At 42.0% G+C, this 25,747-nt stretch overlaps 1 protein-coding gene across 2 annotated transcripts in view; it reads left to right on the top strand.

The window, feature by feature from the left end:
• Positions 1-25,747, top strand: part of Dlg5 (MAGUK family member discs large 5) — a gene marked incomplete at its 3' end in the record, with an annotated part of 48,231 nt that overhangs the window by 7,961 nt on the left and 14,523 nt on the right. The window contains 4 exon segments of one of the 2 annotated variants that reach the window (XM_022845127.2): positions 4,574-4,779; positions 8,336-8,396; positions 11,182-11,294; positions 25,174-25,293. In XM_022845127.2, coding sequence (XP_022700862.1) covers positions 4,574-4,779; positions 8,336-8,396; positions 11,182-11,294; positions 25,174-25,293 — 500 coding nt within the window. 2 annotated transcript variants of the gene reach the window in all.

Raw genomic sequence — 25,747 nt, 5'->3', positions numbered from 1 at the left:
TTTTAACCTTGCATTGACTATTTTTTTTTGGTATATATAGTTTTTTTTTTCAGTTGAACCATATCACATAATTACTTCTTATGATTATAAGCAACTTACTCTAGATGCCTTTACAGTAAAAATGTAAACCGTAGTTTAAGCAATTAAAACCAACTATGTCTCTTGACTGATTATACGCAGTAGAACTGACAATAAATGGTACGCATACAGAATTTCGGCTTATAATAGGCATTGTTTATATCTAGGTCCCTATCCTAACTATCGTTAACTGTACACTGCTCTCTTTTAAAAAAATATATCTGCTAGCAAGTAAGATAAGGCCGTAAGGTTACTACCTGGTTAGGATAGAAAGCAGTTGATGCGACCATTTCGGGTTCACTACTCTGCTGTTGCTGCGCTGTAAATTGGATGGACGGATTCTATGAAATTTTAACCCATTTTGAAACCATCTCAGATACTCGTACACGATTTTCATAACGATAAGGGCTAAAATCTTAAAGTTACAATCTCACAGGTTCTTAACAATGTACTGCCTCAGATAGCTTTGCTATTACTATCAGCTCACATGCATTCAGAACTCTCAAGATATACACCGTACATGATAGGTATCATTGCTAGCCTGGATGTCAAATTTGCGTCCACTGAAGTTTCCTTTTCCGGATTCGAATCTTATTGAGTAACGTTTTGGACCTTGTTTCATGTTTAAACCTTAGCAATTCGCGGTCTCGGCAACCTCAATATCCCCTTTTTACTCATTCATCTTTCTTTCTGAATGTATGTATCTATCCATATGCTCACATATGAGAGTTTAACATCAGATTATCTCGAATCGTACTGCGAGCACAAGAATTCTAAACCGACGCGATGCTATGAATAGAGAAGAATTATAAAAGGACAGAACAGAATATGGAAACGTAGCGATGGCTCGATGAAAAACTAATGGGAACGAAAAGTAGAGAAAACGTGAGCTGGTGATTGGGAATAACAACGAGTTGGCTATCGTCGTCTCATAGAAGATAGTACCAGGTTAACGGGGAGGATCGTCTGATGCGAAGAACGGAAGTTCGCCACCCCGGAAGTAGATGTGGGATGCGTGCTTGCGCAGATACTCCTGGAAGTCGAAGGCCTGCAGCGCACAACTTGTCAGTAAAAAAGGGTCTGACGAGGCAAACGAAGCGTGCCAGCTAGCGAGAATACTTGCTCTAAGACGATGAAGTATGACGGGGCGGACCCTGATAGCATGTAGAATGTTTGCGAAACGAAACTACCATCAAGGGAGTATGACGGTGACGGTGATAGTAGGAAAGTGGCACGGCGCTATAAACCGACAACACATAACGAGATGTCTGCAGCGTAATCTAGGTGCGAGATGTGGATGATGGTCAAGGAAAAGGGGAGGGAAAAAGATATGGTGTACATTTTCACGACATAGGTCGAATCAGGGGAAGGAAAGGAGATAGAACAGGAAGCTGTATTGGGGCTGTGAAGCAGTTAAGAATGACTCGGGTGAACTAAAGTGGGCTCGAGTTGGGTGAGCAAAGTATCCGTCGTTTAAGTGGTGGACAAATGAGGCAGAACAAGAGGTTAGAATCCGGCCACTGAACCATTCAAACCGTAAGTAGCCCAGCTGAGAAAGAAGTTAATTAGGTGCGCCTGCTGTTTCATTTACTAAAGAAATTGAAAACCTACTACGAAACTACATATGATGATTACGAAAAAAATGTAGGCCTTTTCGGTCTGTTTTGTGGTTGAGAAAACAACGAAGAAGAGAAGAGCGAAGAAGCAGGAAAGAGCAGTAAAGGATAAAATGGATCTGCAGGATCCGCCTTCCTTCTTGCAAATTGAGAGTAATCGTCGTCAATAACACCCGGCAATGGTCCCTCCATTTCCTTTAGGGCTTTCGGTACCTTATCGGAAGGATACCAACCCACTAACCGTCCGCCAACCCGACTGTTTGTTGTTGGGACTTGCATGTCACTTTGTGGTGATAGTCCTGCTACTGCTTTTGCAACTGTTTATGCGTATACTGGCAGATAGAGCTACTAGATCCATCCCAAATTGTCGAAATCAACTCAAAGGAGAAACGGGGACCTTAAGTTGGATGGAAGGACAACCTTCAAAGCCAGGGATCAAATATCTATCGCCTAAACGAGAGGATTGAACGCAATGAATGTCTCAGTGGCAGTGACAGTTTTTATGAGATTTTCTCTTTGACGCCAATCTAATCTAGGAGATAAACATGATTGATATATGGGCACACGAAGTAGTTGATTTGTTTTGCTATTACCACTGCTAAAACGCCATTACTTACATTATTACTACTGGCTAGAAACGCCATTTCTGAGTACACATTTAGAAGGAACCGTTGTTCACTCTCCGCCGTACCATGACCATATTCAAGCTAAATGTACGTCCCATCATTTTTGCCTCTACTGTTTAAATTTTACTATTAATATTACCTTAAATAATCTGGAAATGCCGTTTCTAAGGATAAGATGAATAGAGACAAACGGCAATATAATTCTGTTTCTGAATATCACAGACCGGTTACAAGAAGAATCCTTGAGTTTCAAACGGGTGTCATCATTTGAAGAGACGAATCCATAATTATTTGGTTTTAAAAATGACCTGCCATGCAGTTATTGTGGACACTCGCGTAGTGATAGAGCCTGAGTAAGGCAACATGCTACCTAAGACTTCAGATCATGAATTGAACCAAGACTCAAGCCGACGTATACGACTCGCTGCTGTTAAAACATACGGTCATCTGCTTTTAGCATGAACTGTAAAACCGTCGTTTTTTCAATGTACGGAATCGTCCCCATCTATAGTTAAATGACAGCTTTGTATGGCTTGAGCAGTGCGTCGAAGAATGTTATTTTCGTACAAGGTGCCGTCTGCTAAAATCCATCAGTAGAGTAGCTCATCTGAATTGTCGGTCGTCCAGTTGGTAAATGTTTTTGAGCGACTGCTTGGCCTCAAGCACGTTTGTCTATGCCAGTACGTACACATGGAACCCTTACGTCGAACAAAAATTTTGTCTTTGAAAATTCCGGGGTTTATTAGTTCGTCGGGTGGTGGTTCGAAGCGGGGCGTCGAAAAAAACGGTAAAATGATAGCGACCGTGCGAAAGTGACAGTGCACCGTTGAGCAGAAGCTTTAAAGCTTCTTATAATAAATATACATTTGGCTTGCTTTTTCGAATAAAGCAACTTATACGTGATTTGCATATTCTTCTCGATTTGCGTTATTGTCAATACCGCGGTGTCGAAAGCAGAACGCAACGTCTATTCTAGCGGTGTAACGTAAGGAACAGTGACGCAACGATTTTAAAGCTAATATAAACTGAGACGCACGAGATCTTGCCGAAAACCAATTTCTTTCCTTACTAGGGTGTTCTTAAAAGTTCCGAATTTTTTTTTTTCTATATATTTAATTTTTACATGAATGTTATAAACTATTAGTACGGTTTTCTGGGAGTAATGTTACACGGCCTGAATGGCAAATACAACTATGGAGAATCGGCCCTGCTTTTAACAAGGATTTTTGTTATTTTCGCGATTTTGATATTTCATTTTCTGTTGCTATTCGTCGTTGTCCAGTGGACCGAACGGACGATCGTACGTGGACCGTCGTAAGCCCCGTAGAGCATTTAGCCTTTGATCATCTTCGCAGCATGTCTTTGATGAGATAACCGAAGCCCGAGCTGTGATGACTTGCAGCGATTACAATGATGGCAGTCTTGATAATCCTATTAATATCATCGATTCATCCATTTATTAGCATGGCATGGCCCCTCTCATTCTTCATTCGGCCTTATCATTCAATAGCGGTAGACTGTTAGTCGGAGGCTGATGTTACCATACGTGGACTTAAAAGGCACAATTATAGTGCGACATATCTTCGAAAGGGGCACGTTTGTAGCGACCAGACGTGATGTTCAGTAGAAATCGAAAATAGCAAGAAGTAGTAAAGTAAAACGACAATTTGCATTTGATTACCCTAGTAAATGAGAAATTTATTAGGATGAGCTTGTCGCGTCATCTATGCATCATGATGGTTTTACAAAAGTTAGCTTGCCTTCTGCAAATCCACCAACGACGAGGCAAAGGTGTGGTTGGCTACGTTGAGCAGGTAATGTCATACTGAACCATTAAATTAACAGAGTTCACCTAACACGTTAACGTACCCTCTGATAATAATATACATTCGTATATTGTCATGCTCTACTTAAGTTGTCCCTACGTGTTTAGCTTGAAGATGGCCTTGTCCAACTTGTATTTGATTGTAGCACCTTTCATTATCGTCGACCATGGCTACAACTCACAATGCACAATTCTTTTTGAATCCTATCAAACGCATAGCATCACCTGCTTTGACCTATATGTATACATATGAATACGCTAACTTATCTCGCTCGTTACTCTTTGGTAGCAAGTCCTTGTACTGAGGCAACTACAAGAGCTTGCTACCAAAGAGTACGCATATATATATAATGCATCTTTTCGCCGTATATCATGCCCTCGAACTTCGAATATCAGTGCGTTTGTTGATCTTTCTCGGTGGTTTATAGGAGATCGATGCGGTCGGGGTTCGGATGAGACGCTCAATCGTTCCGAGTGCAGCAGCCTGGTTGGCTCTGAACACGAGCAGCCACAAGGGGCGTTGCAGACCCAGCTACAGCCGCCACCGCCACCTCATCACCGGCCACCATCACGAGAGGGTCAACCTCCATCGGCTTCATCGGTCGCGCAGCAACAGCAGCAACAACATCACAAGGTCAATCAGCATTGAAGTAAATACGAGCTCGGACACGTTTCGTACGCACACGTACAAAACACACACTTAGTTTCTTTCCTTACGGCTAGTTCTGCTCTTCTCGTTATATATTGTTATAGCCTGTGTATTATGGTTTGGACAAATATTTCTCGACCCTACGCCCTACGGTACATGTCACGTCCAGCAGCACTGCACTGGTATTTGGGGCTGATTTTGGGTTCATTATTTTAGCAAGTTGCAGGTAAAAGTAGAAGGCTGTCTCTAAGTGCGTAGATAAACGTATCTATCTCAACTTGACACAATTATCGGCAAATGAAGCACCTTATTGGCCAGAACGTTGATTCGTACTCTTGCGACACGTGTCGAGAGTACGAATACCACGTAGTACGTTGATAATTGACCTGATCCTTCTAGCACGTGTTGTACGTCTTAGTATTTTGATATAACTGGGGTGGCCGAAGAAGCCAAAACTGTAGCTACTTTATAATATTTTAAAATAATATCACTTAATTAAATTTGTTTCATTTTAATCAAATATATTTTTCAGGCAGCATCATAACTACATCACTGTAGAGGTTTTGGCCAAAAAATTGAAACTCAATTATTATCTCTAAGAAGTTCTGCAGAGACCGAAACCATTATGGCCTGGGCATGCAAAGCCCAAATAGTACGACGAATGCGTTCAAATTTCCCATTAAACTTTTCCAGTAATTTTAGCTAAAATGTTTTGGTCGGTCAGTGTTGCAGGTTTAACAGGTTTAGCAGGTTTAACTAATGCGTTTTATCTCACCGTGCCCGGTCTATTTTTTTCAATGGTTTGTTGTGATCTTGTTAGTTGTGAACAGTCTGGATCGGTCGTTTTACCAAACGGACAACTCACAATGCACGGTTCCTTTTAGGTCCTGTACCATTTTGTTTGGCGTCAGCGTGGGCTTTGCCACAGATTTAAAAGCGCACACTTTTTTTTATTTGTACACCGTTGTTTTATGCGATTTACTTTTCAGCATACGTAATGAAGCGCATGCGCAAGAAATGGTTCGATCTTCTGCAGAGTTTTGCGGTTGGAAATATGTCGATTCGTTCGTTCACCCAAACATTCAGCCTATTGAAATAATTTAAAACTCTGTGGTCGTGAACGTTTTGTTCCCTGGCGGGAACACAGCTACTGGCGTATCGCTTTTGTTCCACCTACCACCATCTCTTTCCGCACTTGGTCGACCACTGCGAGGAGCACATCGAAATTTCCAGAACCATCTTTAGGCCGTTCTTTTTCGATAACGCATCTTGACCATAAACAGTGCTGATTTTTTATCTTTATCGTAATAAAGTTCCGTAAGAAAACAAATTTTTGCAAAAATTTCGTTACTCATCCTAATGGTAGTCCCACAATTCCTTTTGACACTCACTGCTGCCAGATATCAGCTTTCGACTGAGACCCGCGCCGACCTGACGCGCTTGATCTAATCTGAGATAAATTACTTTAAAGCTATATAGATAGAAGGACGCATAATACTTTTTCTACAACTCGGTATAACAGACGAAGTGTTGCAGAGCTAAAGTATCAATGAAAACAAAGGATTTTTCTTATGTCAAACTAATCTTGTTCAATTGTCGAATAGAGACCATAAGGTGGTGCCGGGATGTTTGGTGGAAAAGCTAAACGTTCTTCTTAAATTAGACGCGAACGTGTTTTCGACTAGTACCAACCACAACAACAGCAGCAGCAGCTTGAAGATCTATAAATGTATTAATTAGACAGTGGTTGCTCGATCGGCAATCCGGAAGCTGTCGGTGCGTGCCGTTCACCTTAGAAAATTTCGATCTGACCCGGTAACCAGTTCCTCTCGAACCATATCTCCAACATATCATTAAACGAAGTTATTTTTCAGGTTTTGTAAGGTCTCCAAGGTGTTGCAGTGTTGGTTTGAAAACTTAGTATCAGCTATTTTTAACTATAGATTAGGGCTGTGATGGCCGAACCCTGCTGATTTGGACTTTAATGAAAAATGGCACCCCCCATGGGTATGGTACCACTAGCTAACGGTAATATTGTCGCTTAGCAACTATGAGCTCGCTTGTTCGATAATAATCATATAATGTGTCACATAAAGCTGCCATGAGCATAAATGAAACTAGCGGGCGTCGGCCTTGTATCGCGCAGTTCCTGTTCAGTGATTCGACGTTAGACAGCGCGAAAGTTGTAACGCGATTGTATATTGTGAGCTGCAAGTAAATACGTAATTGGTCGTGACACTGATACGCATAGACAGATCACATTCATTCTGTATGATCTAAGTGATCAGCGTGCGGGTACCTACTCCTGGAAGTGTGACCACTTGAGGTTGTGGTTCGCGTCAATCTAGTTCGTTAAGTACGGCGGGGGCCCTCAGTTTAAGAAATTCGAGAAAATCTGTCAGTTCAGTAGTGACTTGATAGATCTTCTCGAATCCTCTGGTTGCATTGTTCCGAGATGCTGCAGCCTTTGTCGTCGTTTTGTATATAATCGTCGTCTACCATTAACTTATCCAACTAATATAATTTCATTCGCGGCCTAACGTGAATCGCTGCGTTTCGGTTATGCGCTAAGAGTTATACCATTGCAGCTACCCGACCCGTTATCCTTTTATCCAGATATAAGTCTATTGTAATACGAACAAATTTTATTGTGGGTTATAGGTTGATTGCGGGTCTACACCTATTATTATAGTTAGACCCTTGCAAGTCCCTTTAGGACTTGGTTGTCGTGTGACGATTGTTGGTTGCACTGATGATGATGATGACTTTCGCTGATCTGGCAGGAGAACGTTTACTCTATTGTGGGTAGCCTATTTCACACATCGCATTGACATAAGCTATTGCTGGATAGCAAGTTGACACACTTACAGGTGTCTGGGCCTTAAGGTAATTCTGCTTTCTTCTCGAAATTTTTCAACAAGCCTGATATCTTATTTAACAGAAACCGCCACTTCCCTTCAATTCTTACTAGATACCCTGTTGCGTTCACCCAATTTCATCTCAGTTAATCCGTTCCTCTAGCTTTACATCGACATATCAGTTAGGCAAAAACCATTTTACTGGTTAATAGTAAGATTTAGAAATTGAAAAGATTTTTAAAACCTAATTTTGTGCCCAACTTGTGCTGTTAAAACGAGAAAAAAAAACTACTAATATAAATCTTTAGAGAACTTCCAGTTATTATCGCTAAAAAGGATTGACTTACCTAACTAGCTAGTTAACATCACGCTCTATCGTAAAATAAAATTGGTTCCGCAAAGAAAAGATCCAATTGGCTTTATCTCATACAGCCCGCCTCTTGACGAATATTTAGCTTCCGATCGAGATTAGACCAAAGCGGCCAGTTTGTGTGGGAGATCTGAGATTGACATAGAGACATACTTTTTTTCAGTATTATATAAATAGAGTATCTGTGTTTACCTAGAAGCCAATGTTTCATGTTAGCGCTCTTAACTTACGTGACAATAGTCGATAGTAATACCGCTTAAATTAGTCGATATCTATACTTAACACATGTTCTGCTACTGCTTCTACGATACAGGAAGCACTGTATTCCCGACGGCATCCAATCAGCCATCCAGACAGTCTCACACCGCTGCTTGGTTAGTTTGCTTGAGTTTTTTTTTTGCTTACGTTTGCTTATTCTAGTTATCATAGATCACAATTGTTATGTAGTGGAAATGCACGTTATTTATTTGCGTTTCGTCCTTTTTACCGCTTGTGATCATAGCTCTATCTCCTTACACTGTTGCTTTCCATATTTCCTTTTCTGTTACCAGAATTCATTAAACATATACGAGATCTTTAATATAGTGATGAACATACGTTTGCCGGTGCCATTTCTTACCAATAAATCGGCAGACTGTGTCAAAGACAGATGGTCAAATCTAACTCTTATAGAGAACTTTTTTCCGCACATTCTTGCTATCATGCCTATCTTGTAGAAGTTTACGGTTCGGCAGCTTGTCGGTGGAACAACGATCCTATTTGTGGCAGTTTTGCAACCCACTTCACTGGCTACTCAGAGTTCGACGAGGTTGCCTCCATAGGCCAGCCAACGTATTGTTACTAATCCACTGCTTTGAATTCAAACAAAGGGGATAGGGATATATCGATGTACCTGTTGATTGTGTAAGACCTCAATAATGAAATACTACGAATTGTGATTTCCAATTACTTTTTGTAAGGGCTGAAATTACTATGTACCTATTAATTTAATTAGATAAATATATTTCATAAAAGGGAGGCCATGAAATACGACAAGTTTGCCAAGTCTCTTGAATGTTGACAAAAAGTCGGTTGCCCATTAAGAGGTTCTCTAGATGGCGTCTAATTACGTAGTGCGTATGTCCTCCTTTGAATTCAAGTGTACAACCCAATAGGCCTAAATAAAGCATGTTTTTTGCCCAAATAACTGATGTGTTGCAATAATTCGAGAAATGTACATCTTCCATTTCAATCTCATACGACGCCTACTTCGGGGTTCAGACTTCTAAATGTCTGAGTTAGCTTTTGAACAATGTTATCTAATATTAAAAATATATTTAATGTTGAGCAACATGAAAGGCTCAATGATTTCGGCAAGCAGCCACAGACGTTTTTGATGTAGAAAAATCAGAAACTTTCTTAGCTGTTATGTATAAAATAAGCCTATTTCGTTAAACCATGTGTACGCAATTCAGTCTTTTAAACCTCGCACGTATTAAAACACATGAAAATTAGATTTGCGAGCATAATCTGATTTTGTAAATAGAAGAATTGATTTTTGGTATTTCTTGTCCGGGGTTACGGGTTTTTGGTTGTAATTATTAGTTATCACACCTTTCGAGACGTTGCGACGCTGTCAGCTAAATATTGATTGGGCCTGTCCTTTCACCTTAACCAGCATCGTATCTATCCTATAGATAGCGCAGACCAACGGGGCAAATGTGATATTTTGCAATCCCTAACGTGACAGCAGCTTGTTGTCCAGTAGGAGTCTAGCAGTAATTTTCCTCTGGTTGTTAGAAGTCCTGGTTGATTGTCCCAGCAGCAAATCGGTTTTTCACTGTTCAAGCCTCTTTCGGCTTACTCTGCAAGAGCCAAATTTTGATAATGTTGAGCGAGAATTTCTCAGAAGTCCCTCTCAAAACTCATTGACTACCCTACGGAGTCAGCTACGGGAAACGTCAACGTTTGCTCGTCGTTTGTTCCGCAAGGGAGGACGAACGGGGGCTGCAAATTGAAGCGGGAAGTTCGGGAAGATGTCGTTGTGACAAGGCGCACGGTAACTTGGAGCTCGTTGGGGGGTGCGAGAAGGAAGGTCAATACAGGAGAGGTAGGCCGGAGGTTGGGGCCTGATCACAGCAGGAAGCGGAGACGTAACGAGTGTTCTCATTGGCCCTTCAAAAGCGCAACGAGCTGAGAGAACATGCATGGAAAAGGGGAGCATTAGGAGGGGATTTTGCCATTGTAAAAAATCCAGTTGAGAAGAAAAGAACTTGCTATTTTGTCGCATGGGTCGGCAACGCGGAGGAGATGTGGACACAAACTAAGGCGATGGCTCAGGAATCTAGGCGAAAGAAAGCTTTCAGCCAGCGCTTACCCGTCACTCGCAGGAGTGGTAAGCAGAGCAGTGTTTAAAGCACTTCCCCACTCCCTCTTCCTGCCTTATTTTCTGCCACCCACTATTGATGACTCCTTCAGCCGCGAGAAGGAACAGAAGCGGAAAAAAACGGGAAGTTGGACCAGCAGGCGGTGAGAATTTGCGTTGTCATAGTGGTAGTAATGAGTCGCAGTTGCATTAATCGGGCATTGCTGGGGGCGGCGTTGATAATGGCGAACAGCCGGATCCAAAACGGCGCCAGCATCCTGGTGAATTTCGTCTAAAGAAAGACAGATTCGACACTTGGTTTAACTGCTTTTTTATTTCACCCTCTTATTATTACTATTCGTCTTCCATCTGCCTGCCTCTTCCCCATCGTTTCCGTTGAGCGGTAGTTCCTTTTTTTCTGGTGACCTAGCGTTTCCGTCCTGCCATGGCTCTTCTTGTATGCGCTGCTCTAAACACAAAACGAATAGAAATAACTAAGACAAGGCGGGTATACGTTTTTCCTTTTAAGGTTTTCAAGGTGTCTTTCCAACTCAGACCCTGTCTATTTACACTGTTAAAAGCTTTTCACACTTACTGACAGTATGTTCTTATAACAGTTTCCAGATGAATCTATGTTAACAAAATCTAATTACGTTGGTGTTTCAAAGATATTCCCATAGTCGTATGCATGTAAGTGCTTTTAATTAGATAGTATCGTACGTATACAGCGTTTTAGGACAGCTTTTTTCTTTCAAATTAACTTATGGTAATCTTGAGCGGATCGTTCATTTGCTTCTTGCGGCTTTGTGTTACAGGTGGCCCAAGCAGTCAGTGGTCGTTGAGCAGTGCTCTGCAACGGAGGTCGACAACTGAGTCGCTCCAGGATGTATCCTGTGATTACTACCATACTCAACCTTCGTTGCACACGGTTAGTGATACCCGGTAACCGACGACTTGCCAGGTTATTTATTCTCAAGGGCAACATCCCGAACTAAATAGATGAGTTTTTTCATTATTTTCACGGTAAAGACAAACGAACTTATGGGGTTTTATGTAAAAAAACATATGTCAATACGGCAAGCAACGTAGGCTAGCTTTTAGTCTAGTTTTGAATGACATTTGGCACATGGTAAATCCTTGAAGAGATTTAGAAGTCATGAAGTAGACACGGTCCATCAAGAAATCTCAGGGAAGTAGTAGGGGTGTTTAATCGACAGAAAGGTCCCCGTGATGGTACAATGATAATGCGTTTACTCACTTCACCTAAAGATACACCACGGTATATGTTCGAAACCGGGCGTTGACACGCTTCGTTTCGTTGTAAAAGCCTGCCGTCGGAAGCAAGGCTTAACACCAATTCAGGACGTAGGACCCGAAACGTTTATGAAGTGACAAACTTGTCCGAAAAAGACAATATCAACGAGTTGATGTGGTTGCCTCTCCAGTAACGCTTTTGCTTATTACGGTGGTGCTTCAATTTGCCGAGCAGTTTTTCTGGTCCTGGTCGGGATTTGTCATCTAAATTAAATACTTCACAGCTTGCTTAGTGTGACTCAAATGTCTACCGTATTTAGTGTGCGATTTGCTGGTACAGTAAGTAGTTGAATTGCTGATTTCGTGGTAATTTATGATAAAAAACACTTTGATAAAAGCTTTGTCATCTCAAAGAAGAAAAGCTTGCACATTTTATAATTCATCCCAGAAAGAAATGGCCGCGTTTTTTTGTTTACTTGAGGTAGAATAACAATAATTGTTAATTGGAGCAAGTCGAGCCTCCGTTCTGAAATCTTTTGTCTTATTGACAGGCTATACCTCCTGATTCCTATAACATTTGTACTTCACATACTGCCGCAGCCTTTTGTCACCTACGAGGAAACCGATGATACACGACACACATCTAACCTCTCTACCGTATAGCTTGCATTAGCCCATATATATTGTATTTCAATAGACTTTTTAGTTAAATATATTATCGCAGCCCACCATTGGATAAGATATTCCTCCAAACTACTCTTGAAACCATTACATTAACCTTTTTATCTTTCAGTTAAAAGGACTAGCCGTTTAGTCGTTCACGGGTGACATTGACAACTTTGCCTCGAACCATCCCTAAAGCAATTAAATAGCAACTATTGTTTTCTCTTTTTCATTTTACATTAAACATGTTCTTCTGAGCATCGCGCACGACGCGCGACTACACATTAGGATATTGGGGCACATTTTCGTTGTAAAGTTGTGTAGTACATGGTCTTCAGTGTCTTACGGACCATCGAAGGAAACCGATGATTGAAGCAGCAGATCTAATACCGGTCGCCGGCTGGCGGGATTGCGCATCGTAGAAAGTCGAACAAGTCGGGTCCAGTCGATTGGGACAAGGAAACCCAGTGACCTTCAATTGGGGCAACAATATGGATCTTCGGTAGCAGAACCTGTCGCATCGAAAGCAACAAAGTCAGCATCGATTGGCGATGGCATGACATGCTGCCGTGTCGTCGTATCGTAGCATCAAATTTGGGCATTGTGAAAAAATAGGGGAACAGCCAGGGTAAAAGTCAATGCAGTAAGCGGGCCTATGATGGAGTCCTACTACCGGCTCCGTCAGAGGAGACCTCGAACGGGCACCGTGGTGTTTTCGACGCGAATAGTGACTGAGAGAGAGATAGTGGCGTAGAGGATATGCGGGCATTGAATATGAACTCGTCGAACCCGTCTGAGAGTTAGGCGATGCGATTAGGAGGGGGCTCTGAGGGGAGGGAAACAATGGCCAATCTCCTCCGAGGGTCGAGTAGATGTGATACTATTGTTTAGCATCCCAAACAGATAGGCTTTAGGCGCCTCTTCTTTCCAACGTTACAGCGACAGTAGCTCGACGCCGCGGTTCTCTTTTACGATCGCCTATGCCGTTAGCCCTATTGGTCCCCCGGGGTTGTCATAGTCGATAGTCAGAAACCTTCGTGGGAATATGTATCTGTTGCTCAGCTCTGCTTCTCTATTACGGGACACTCTTCATTTATTCAAGTTCGCTTGCTAACTTCCGCGTTCTTTCGCTTCCTGCGTCATCATTAGCAGCATGCTTCATGAACTGCGCTAAAGAGCACTTAGTTGTTGTTGATGAAAACGTGGGGAAAATGCTGTTAGTAATTTTGATTTGGTCTACTGAACAAAGACGATACTATTGCTTGCGTTTATGTTAATGTAAATGTGACATGTAACATACTTTATGTTACTGTTAACACCGCAACCGGAGTAACGCGATGTAGAAGCGGTTTCGTTGGACATCCGTTCGTCGAAGAGCCACACCGCTGGGTCCGTCCGTCACTTTCCTGTCTCAGCAAGGGATTAGCAGTGGGATAGCGTAGATTATGTTAGTGTAGAGTTGAGTCTGTACCAAATGGAAGAACAGGATTATTGGATTCTTGTACTACGACGTGTCAACTACGGAAGCGTACCGACAGACAAGCTGGTAGCCAACCATGATATGCACATAGTGCAACGACGGCCAGAAAACTACTTAGGAACCGGTGGAGCCGGGGACGCTCAGAGCAGTAGAAACCAATGCTTCAAAGCTAAAGACAAAGAGCCACAGAAACACAACTCTTACTAGTCTAATCTCCCTCCATAGTACCTATAGCTAGCTGCAATGCAAAAAAGGAATGGGAAAGAAACTAGCTAGGTCGTGTGAGAAGAAAACCTGTACTTGAACAGTAACTGGTAAAGCTGTGCTTACCCCGATGGGCTTTGCGAGATACGCTTTTTTCCGAGATGACTTTCTTATTTGTCGTCATCGTCGTTACCGTTGTTTTCCATAAAATGGGAGGATACGGGCTAATCAGTTGGTCATGCCGTTTGGATTTTCCAGGACCAGTATATTAAGAACAGAAATGACACTGGGGCGGGACTGGAGCAGTTCGGCGCTTCTCCGTATCTCGAGAATTACACGTCTTGCATACCATTGGACTCCGATCTGTAGAGCTGCGAATGCAACCTCCGTGGCACGTGCCTAAACGCATTGAATTAATTTCTTTGAAAACGTTCTTCGGCCTGATCCTACCGCCGCAGTCTGTATCTGCATCGAGTACCTCTTTCGGCTTACTGCGTTTCTATTGAAGTTTGCGTTCACTATGCCGCTCACCTGTTTGCTTTCGCTGCCGTTTATAGAAGTCGCTTCCTAGCGCCCGCGGCGATACAGGATTGAGTTGCGTACAAGGACGAGTTGGGCTGCCAGAAGGGCTTGAATAACCTCTGCACTCACATCCTATAACGTTGTTTTGCAGCAGTTGGGAGGTGATTTTTTTCTGCATAGAATTACTCTATGAGAAAAACCTAATGTTTGCTATTTATTATCTTCCCAGGCGACCCGTTGCATCGGCGTAGCAATATTCGCTTTCCAATGCTGGCGACGTGTCATTACCTTAGCGCTTAAATAGAAAGGCGAATACCGCTAACAGTTTTCCTACTAAATGTCAAATAAACCAGTCATTGGTGCAATGTATGACGGGTAACAACAAAGATATTCCGTGACTGCTACAAGGCATGAAATATATAGACAATCAGTTTAAGTGTATAGCTAAACGGTGTACTAAGTAATGAATCATCATGTTTAGCAGATCGCCTGAACGAAAGCTAGGACAGTACCGCTTTTTTTTCTGAAAATATTCTAGTTACTTCAACTGTTTAATATGTTTAGATTATGGAAAAGCTGAGACACCTTCTGCACGCTTTTCCAGTCAGCCTTTCATCAAATAAAATGTTTCATTTGATATACATAAATCCCGTTTTCTGTAAAAAGAGATCCTATTTCCGCATCAGTAGACTATATAAGTTTAGCAATGAGTACGCCAACTTGCTCAGGACCACTTGTGAAAAAATCAATGATGTTTGCATAATAATAATCGGTAGTTAACATCTCGGGTACGTTGTAAATCTCGTTCACCCTTCTTGGGGCGTAACAATTTCACAGAATCAATTCAAAGTATGTTTAGATTTTCCCTTAGTGATGATTGAGCTCTATCAATGATGCTCATTTAGTTTCAGTGGGGGGGTACGAAAGACACTCATCACAATTTCTTTCCCAGAAAACGTAGAAGCGCTATAGCGTTAGAATGATGGTATTACCAGAAAAACGGCAAAAAAGGTCGTCGAACAAAATAGAATATATACACCTCACTAGTATTATTTTAAAATTTAGAATATATTTGTTTCACTTTTAACATATAGATAATCAATACGTGTTCGATAACTCTGTGTTGGATCATTTCGTCTACAGTACACGTTTAGCTCCTAAGACACCAACAGGAAGGGAAGTGTTTCGACGGCTTACATTGGCCGTTTAGTTAACCTTCCGATTCGTTCTGTTGATCCTTTATCGTATCTTGTGTTCCCTATCCGTCCCTTCTTCGCTGGCGCTTTGCAAAGCTCCGTTTCGCACGTGTAAAGCACTCTCCTTCCCCAGGCGTCCACCTGCGAGATTATGGCACTTCTGCTGCTACCCCGAAGCATCACCGTCGTGAGATTTCTAATTATACTTCTACCCCTCGACCATTTTTTTCCCATTCTTTCTCCCCACACATCTCCTTGTCTGTCTGCTTCTACGTCTCACGTTCCTACGCAGCGTTGGACAGAGCGGGCTTTTCGACTTTTGTTTCGACGATAGCAACTTTGGCAAGGTCTCCTGTGATTATCTTTTCAAACAAGCGCACACAAGCAGACATACACAGCCATGCAGTACCACACGTGCAGCAAAGCGCTGCCGTTTGTCAATAGGACGTCACAATGCGCCCACTGTACGTCGCGCCACCGTATTGGTACAACCGGGGCAGCGTTGTCCGCCTTTGGCTTGTCGCCCTGCTTTATCGTATCGCGTATTCAGTGGCGGGTGCCTTCGATTTTCGTTGTTATTGGGCAACTGCGACAGAGGCGGCAACGGCGATTGCCGTGCTGAAATAGTAGCAGACCAGTAGAAACAACGTTCTAGCTTCGCCATGGAGGCGGGCACATGAGGAAAGGCTGTTGTTGGTAAAACATTGACGTCAGTATCGCGGCGACAACAAGTAGCGACCCTCAACGACGACACGAACTGGTCTCGCGTCGTCGTCGTCTTCCATTTGAAGCCAGCCAGTTAGAATACCAATAGCAATTTGTATATGAATAGTCGTGTGCACATGAGACTATTAAAATAAGCCCAATAGTATCGATATTGTCGAGTGACGTATTCTGTTTGTGCAACTTAGCATATGCGCTAGTTCAGCGCTGTACACTCACTAAAGAACACATACATACATACATACATACGTGTTTTGTATATATTGTACAATGTGCAAGTGTGCTTCGATCGACAATACGACGGATGGACACATTCTCCAACAAGCGAGAGATTAATTGTTGTTCCTATCATAATATTTTTCCTGTTTGTGTAGCTGTTCCGCTAGCAATTGTGCTAGTACTCGTTAAAAAGGTGGTTATCGTTATTGTGCTGTTGTGTATGGAGTATATGGATAACCTGAACAGTGGAATTGCTGTGGAATCTCGGGGTAACAGCAGGCGAAGTACTTTCTTGGAATCCTTGGACCTGTTCCGTGTTTCTCTGCTGAGGGTAGAGTATTCCAAGGCTTCCTCGATGGCGACCAACTCAGAGTCTTCTTCGTCGCTGGGCGATGACTGGGCAATCTCATCATTGTGGGACTGTGTAAGCCGAGTAACACCGATCGCTGGCCGTAACAAAACTACAGCCAGAAACGTAACAAATCAAATGGTTAAACCAATTGCCTTATATATAGATATATATATATAGATAATTTGAATCGTTATCAGAAACACGGGCAATAAATCATTGCGTATCTCTGTTCCTGGAGTACGTGATTGTCAATACAAGCCAATTCATTGGCATCACAGCCGAAGGACGCAACGCTGGCTGGATAATATATTCAGTCGAGGCTCTGATCTGTTGTCTGGTCTGATATTGGGCTGGAAATAAGACAGCTACAGAAAGGTGTCTTATTTGATTTTTCGATTCCCTGCACCATGACGATTACTTCGTCTGGACGTCAATTTCTTGCAGTCAAAGCTATGCAATCGCATTAGAGTGGTTCCCCTTTTGTACATATATATATGCCATGTAATATATATCCTATATACTACGATATAAAGTACATCTACAATGATGTTGCATTGGTCAAACATAAATATTGTTATAATACAATCTCATTCATATTTTTGGGCTGTAGCATCTTGGTCAAGTAGCAAAATACAAAGAATACTTAAATGGTACATAATAAAGCAAATATATATATATATATATGTATCAAAGGTTGCGCTTTCTGACTCATGGTTTATCTTGTATGTACACTTTTGGCATTGTCAGTGACGCAAACGTAATTAGTTGACAATGGGTAACTTTATAGTCAGATTACATGGTTTTTTAATCCTCACCTAAATTTGAATGTGAGATCTACGTATTTGTTGTAAATAAAGCTTGCTTATCTGATATGGCATCAGCATACACCGTTGAACAGTTTTTAGTTAGACCACCTATTATTAGGACACCTGAATACTTTCGTTCCTGGATAAGCAAAAGTAATTTGGCGACAGATCTTTGCTTCGTTTTTACTTTACTTATGTATGGCTTGCGTCTAAAGGGCACGTCTCTGTAGACCGTCTCCACTGAGCGTCTGCCATAATAGGTTGGTTCCCTTATAATATAATGTCCCTTATATTATCAACTATATTTGAATTGGCTGGCAGATTATTTTGGTAGACGAGAATGAGAAAGTATCAGTGTGGGAGCACGGTCATCTATACGTGATCCCTCTAACGTGACAAGAAGCCTTAAGGGACTTAGGTGGAAGGTCTTTAAATCTTATAGTCTATATAGGCCATCCAAAGCTGTATCTAGTTAATAAAAGTAGACCAATGCAAAATGATTTATGACTCAAGGATGGCACATATTTGACAATAAATATATGTAGCTATAGATAGCTGTTCGACATTGAAATAGACCCTACAAGATCCATGACTTGCAAAAGTTTGGTTTTAATCACTAAGCCGCGGACGGCCGTCTTCTTTAAGTACTTTTTGGAATATACCTTATACGTGCTCCTCGGGTTTATCGTCGGGGAAATATAATCTTTCGAAGAACTAATGCCGCGTCTTCATTAAAATTCATAAGTCATATATGTGTGAATGACAAAATGGCGTATCTATTATTACATTGAGAAATATAATTGTTCTATTTGATCGTTGTATTGTGCCGTCAGCATTCTGTGGTAGGCCGTGTTGTCCCAATTCTAAGAGAGCCTATTTTGACAGCCTATTATATTGTGTCGTTGTAGCTAAACTGAGTGGCAGTCGTAACAGACAAGAAAAACGTTTGCCTGACTGACGGTCAAATGGCCAAGGCTGGCGATTGAAGTCTCAGGCCAGCTAGGAAATTTTTACATCAAGAGGTCGTCTCGGATTGCCCTATAAGTCACGCTTGAAGGTCTGTTTCTCGGCAAACGACACGGTTATACTTTTGTTTAAAAGAAAAAGGTTGTGCAGATATATAGAGTTACAACAATTACGCTAATGACGATATTTTTTCCTCCAAAGTTTCTAGTTTGTAACGTTGTTGCTGAAAGCATTATCGTTAGACACAGAATGTTAAACAATGGCACGTATACGAAGTACCGCCTTGAAATAATGGACCAGTAAAGGATGCTATCTTCGCGCTATTTTTGGATTGTATTTTGTAAACGATCTGGCTTGATCAGGAGAAGATTCAACGTTACGTAAAACATTTAACGCATTACTCGAATTTTCAAGCAAACGTTCAGGGGCTGTAAGATGTTGCTAGTCAATAACTTTATAAAGCGGATAACAATAAAAAATCTATCATTTTAAGCTATGGATAGTCAAAGAAAACGGACTCGAACACTTTTCTAGTTTTTGGGGGCATATCTTTCGACGTAACTGCAGGGTCTGTGTGGCTAATAAATTACCGAGCAGAATAAGACGATAGGAATTATCACCGCGAAGAAAGCAAAAAAAAAAAAAACTATGTTGGCTTACTACACTGCTTCAGAAACTACTCGGGAACAACTAAGGAATCCAGGAAGTCCTACCCCAGTTATCACTTCAACCTCTTCATACTACTGTCAAAGAGGTGATTTCGAAAAGCTGTCCTCACAGAAAAAATAGTCGGAGGATGTTAAAAAAGAATGATGAAGTAATGTTTTGACCGTTCAAAATCGGTAGCGGAGATAGTTTACAATTGAATAATAGCTACGTTTCATTGCTACCATTATGAATAAATGCCTCTCATATTCCAATAGTCTCTTTTATTTCATTTATTATTATTATTGAGATGATTGATTGTAACGAATTATTTTTCGAACGATCTCAAATTAACGCTATAATCAGTATCGCTCGGTTGGTTAATGGGGTGTTATATACGGAAACACCTGCGACCGAACTTACCGTAGGCGTTTGTTCTTGATTTAGCGCAGCGGTAACGGCAGCTGTACTTGCTGCAAATACGGATCTTAGCGGCGTAAAGCCGTTGTTATTTCGGGCGGATCCAATTTATTGCCACTACAGTGAAAGAAGGCCACGTTAATAGTAGTCTCCAGAGGCACAGATAGGAATTTCGCTCGTTATAGGCTTGCTTCATGGGGCACAACCTAGTCATGGCGGCGACGCTGGTGGCTGTGGATGAGGAAAGGTGTTATCTCGGGCAGCGGACTAGCAGTGCTTCTATATTGGCAAGAAAAAACCTCTTTGTAGCTTCGTGCTTAGGCTGGGCTAAACTTGTAAGGTTATTCAATTAGGTTACTTTAGCTCTCGAGTCCTTAGTGGCATCGTTATTACGCTCCCTTACACGGATCAGTTGATCGAGTGTTGTATATGGGGACGTCCAGATATCCATGAGTTCATATATGGAGGCCGTCGCACGAAGACAGGTGTATTTTGCATGTCCCTGTGTGTATTATTGGCTAGTTGCTTTAGTCCAGCGTTATACGCTAAGCGCTAGAGTCAAAGATCCAACCAATTTAGCACATATACCCACATTTTGAAACGATATTGTATAGGGATACTCGGAAATGACGAATCGTTGTGGAAGTTTTGCATTAACAAAATCGATCGAAATTTGTCTGATCGTCTCCAGTACGGTGTACAAATTAACCCGCTCAGGGTTCATACATCTTGAGCTTATCCGCTCACCTGGAAATCTGACTGTGCTCCGTAGAATGGCAGTCTCTATAAGGCATAGCTCTATGTAGTGAGTACGTATATTTATCTTCGCTTCTGTCTCTGCCCTCTATTCATTTTCTTTCAGCTCCATCGCTCGCTGCTGCTCCCATGCAATTACCTTATAATTGCACATAGTGTTCGTTTGTTTTTCGGTTCGATCGTTCGTTCAGAAGGTCGTCCGCCTATGGCTGGGTGAATAGGCGCACGGGGGCCTGTTTGACTCCGGCCGATCTGACTCAAAAGCCTAAAGGGGCCTCTGTGGCTTCTAGAATTATGGTAAGCTCTCGACATTTCGAGCCGTGGCACACCAGTTACCAAAACGCACTAATAGTTCCAGTGGCGGCAATGATTTGTCAACTAACGCTGCGTGTTCATTTTATGTCGCGTTTGTTACCGCGGTCATCTTAGAGAATACCTGCAGAATATGAAAGGCAAGACATTGATGCAATGGGGAGGAATAAATAAGGATAAATTAACAAAAAAAAAAATAAATTACCTGTGAGACTACAAGACATCTCAAGAATCGGGTTGCTGCACATTTCGCCGAGAATTGTATTTAGCTAGTAGATTAAGAAAAAAGGTTTGAATGTGGCAAAAAAGACAGTTGTAATGACGGGGGGCTACGATGAGGACGCACCATGGTCATGCTTCTAACAATAATAGCACTAATGGGGGTAGCGACAGACGAGCGCTGCAGGCTGGTTTGATGTTGAGATTTATCTAGCGAGGCTGTTGTCGTCATAGTTGCTTAATGGGAACTGCGAGGACGGCAGTTACAGGGGTTCAGCAGAGTCAAGTCATTATATTAATGCGCACTACACCATCTGCGTACATCGTCGGCGCCCATCGTCGTTGTTGCTAGTTGATGAACGCGGTGTTAGTGTTCATCAGCAACAAAAGCGGTCACCTTAGCGTGTCCTCGCGTGAAATCAGATTGCGTTTCATCTTCTTCGCATCATTCTCATGCGACGCAATAAGGCGACGATGATGTGCTCACTGTGGCCAGTCTCTGCCCTAATCTGACAATATAAGACAAGCGCGTGCATGCTACTGTTCATTTAGAGGTGTTTTATGTACTAAACAAGAGACAAAAAGGCGGTCTTGTTCAGTTACGTTAGATGATTACAATATACTGTATTATAGCGTGCAGAAGTAGTACGGATGGTCCGTGTCTAGAAGAAAAAGGCATTAGCAGGGAAGAGACTGATACGTCCATTCAGATAATTGTAATGTTGAAAAGGCTGAAGCACAGCTGTACGTTTGGTTAATCCAAAAGATCGATCGTTTCTTTCATATTTATTTTGACGAGATCTGTATGCATTCTTACAACAGTATGGTATAGAAATGTGAGGTGGATAGGGATATGCTGTGCTTTCAATACGACAGTTATCTAGCGCATAAAATCTTCTGTTTCTTTATGCTGTTCGAGCTCACTTACAAACGGATCTTCTTGGGAAGAAACCAACGCCGAATAACAAACTGCGATAAACGATACCGCTCGCCCTCTGTATTCTATGTACAAGATTTTCGTTGTGAGTATTGTATCTGTGTATGAGTTTGTGGCCACACTCGTTATTTGGGTGCGACGTTTGATAACAGTGAAAACGCTGGTGATCATCTTGAAGTCTCCTCTGGCCAATTATTCCATATCATCAAGGTCAAAGAGACGCCAAGAGAGCCCTGCGGAATGAAAGGAAGACAAACGGGCAAAAAGGATAGGAATGAAGACGGTGCGCACGTTTTTCAAACGTAGCCGGAGTCTATAATAAATGCTGCTTCGCTTGGCCCTACTCGTGAGGGCGGACGGCGCGTCACGGCTACTATCACTGCTCGAACTTCACTACCAAAATCTTGGGCACTTTTTCTGTTGATACATAGAAAATGATACGAGCAGAATTTTGTGTATCTGGGTTTGCATATGGACCGGGAGGGGGGTACGCGAAATAGCAAGTGGAGGACAGAACTTTGTGGATCTATGACTATATGTAAAAGCGTTCGTCAGCTGCGCAATGGTCTTAAAAGGAAGCAAAAAGGAAAAAGGAAAAACCGTACAAAACGGTCGGAGCTCGAACGCTTAGTCGCTACTCGAGAGTGGGTTGTGAGGGGGGTCGGTTAGGCCAGCAGCAGCTCTGTGGTCACGTTATCTGAAGCGGCAGGCCGACGGATGCGACCCTTCGCGCTCACACGAGACATACTTCGCACATGCGCCTTTGGGTTACCTGATTTTTGCAGTAAAGCAAAATCAATGGCAACTGGGCTTTATTTGATTTCTGAAAATTTCGGCACTAACGACCCGGTCACCATTTCTTTCTTCCTTCCATCTTCGGCACTTATATCATGGCTCAACTCCTCGAGTTCTTTGCACCTCAATCGCATGCAAAGCAGCCAGCGATTTTCTCCTGGTCCCAAAGTACTTTGCAGGCTGGGCCGGTGCGCACCGTTTCGCCGACAAATTTGCTGACCTGCAGAGTTCGCGTATCTGCTCGCCAGGGCGTTCTCTGGTTGGTCACTCATTGGAAAGGATGAAGTTGCAGGACCACTATACGTATAACTCTGGAGTATTCGCACGATTTTGGTTTCTATTTTTACTTTTCTCACTACTGGTGCTACTGAGAACATCTCTCTTATAATGCCCTAATTAATTTCCACAGAGTAAAGGGGCTGTAGGGCTTTATTGCCACGTTAACAACGGAGTGAAGAAAGACGCACTTAGAGAGTGGATAAGGAGGAAAGCTAAGGCGCGTGCTGAGGTGGAGAGCCATTCCTCCTGCTCCTTTTAGAACTTCATAAAGCTACGCTTGAAAAAGAGTTCACTGAATGCGGGACGAGCGAAGCTAAATGCGGTAGCCTGTATGCTCATTTGGTGGACCTCATAGCGATAAGATTAAATTGCACTCGAAGGCACGCAACGAAAAGCATAGACCTATTAGCAACATTCTAGACTACACGGAGGTCTTGAAGCTAGAATATAAATCGTTAAGGGTATTTACGCGCGAATGGCCCGTTAATCCGGCTGAGGCAGCCAATCCGCGAGCATCTGATTAATAGAACACTCATGGATTCAAATTTGCTTAGCCCGTTCTTAGTACGCACAAGAAAAATGTTCGAAGCATTACGGAAAACCTTCCATTCGGCGTTCCTATGTCTTCGCCTGTTGGACCATAAGGGGCAAAGCCAGAGACTGATCGTGTAAGTGTCACGTTAAGCAGCGGACGTTGGAAGAGAAATAGGGCGGCCGCTCTATAGCCAGTGGTTTCTGTAGAAATCATCATCAACAGTTGTGCTGGCTTATACAAACAGCAATGCTTTTTCCAACGAAAATTACATAGAACACCAACCAGTATGGGACACCTTTACTTAGCTGCCTCTATCCAGACCCGTTTTATCCTTCGTCCGAGGAAACAAGTACCAACACACTCTAAAAAATTTTTAATTTACCATAAATGTGTAGCCCCTTATGTTTTCTGCATGAATAACTGGACTTGGTTTCTGTACCACCAAGCGTAAGCTAACGACAGCGAGATTTTTTTAATAGAGAACGAAACATTATTATTATCTTATGTCATTCTGTCCTCGTTAAGAGCCTGCTTGTCCTCCAACATAGGCGCTTGAAAGACTTGTTAAGATGACACTAGCATTGATGGATGTCGGACCTTACGCTTAAACGTTCCAATGCTTCAAGAAACTGAAGTCGAAAACACCGAGAAATATATGGATCCTCTTCTATGAACTATAAAAAAATCCGTTTACCGAGCTGTGTTGACTGATCATGTACGAATAAATAAGTTTAACAAGATTACTTTGCTAGTTTGCCAACGAAAACCAATATATGAAGCTTAAAATGTACTAATTGCTAATTGACATTAAATAACGATAACTTTTACTTATTATATAATAATAATAATAATCATGTTTATTCCCTATTTACTGATCCAATTAGAGTATTATTATTATTTAGAGATCCCATTAGACAATAACCAGTAGCTTATCAGAGAAATGTGGTCTTATTTTGAGTCTATCGATATGTTTCAACATATATTGATCTGCAAGCCTCATACCATATTTCTGCTTAGTAATGGAGTTGTCTGCCTTATGCATTGTAGTAAATTTGAATGATGGGTATATAGCAGGAAGTACTTTTGGAATACATGTGTGTAGCTCAGATGAACGGGACACTCATAGTTCATTGTAATGTCTTGCTAGGTGTGTTGTGCATATATATATAAACGGGGCAAGAGCTAAGTTACCAAAGATGAAGAAGGCGTTCCGTGCACCGTAAAGACACAAAATGCCATTTGCAGCTGGCGACCCGAGTTGGATCTCGGAAATGAGGAAGAAAATGACACATATAGATCATCCAGCAAAAACCGCAAATCAATTTTTATTGTATCGTAGTGTTTTATTTTGAGTGTGTATACTTTGAGGAGTGTTTTACATTGTCTGAATAAATAATTCGTTGAATTTTCTCTTTTTTTCCGAACTTGCCTATCGAAATATTACTGGCTTGCTTAGAAATATTGATCTACTGTATAGTGGCAAAACTCAGATGGTTCTTATACGTTTATTTCGTCCCTTTTCAGCATCAGCCCTCGCTAGAGGTCGGCGGGATGGAGGGCGGAGAGGCAGCGCTTCGTCAGAAGTGCAAGGCGCTTAAAGATGAGTACGACACACTTCACAAGTGCTACGCAGATCTCGTCCAGGTAAGTGCATATGATCGTATTCGTATATAATACAAGGGAAAAAGTCCAGAATCTAGCCGTGTGCATAGCTCAACCTCTCTACAGATAGACAATGTGCGCGTGTGGGTTGGCCAGCTTTAGTGGTTTCCAAAGCAAAGACTAACAAAGACCTTGCTGACGATATCCATGCGCTTTGCATCTTCGTTCGTTCTATTTGTTGGTTGCACGTTAGAGAAGAGAACACATATTTCACACATGTTGGATTAAACCTATAGATATGCTGCATAAAAGTGCCAATTAAAATATATATATTTCGCGATGCTCCTTCGATAAAGAACTGTCGACCCGGCAGAACGATATTATGAGTTTCTCCAAGCCTCAAAAAGACGAGCCGTGTTATTTTATGAGCACAAAAATTATCGAGGAAGAAGAAAACTGCAAAAAAACGACGCAAGGCGAGCCGGCACGAGACTTT

This window comes from Varroa jacobsoni, unplaced genomic scaffold (assembly GCF_002532875.2).
Source record: "Varroa jacobsoni isolate VJ856 unplaced genomic scaffold, vjacob_1.0 scaffold_12, whole genome shotgun sequence".
Taxonomy (NCBI): Eukaryota; Metazoa; Arthropoda; class Arachnida; order Mesostigmata; family Varroidae; genus Varroa; species Varroa jacobsoni.
This window is presented reverse-complemented; position numbering and strand designations above follow the sequence as displayed.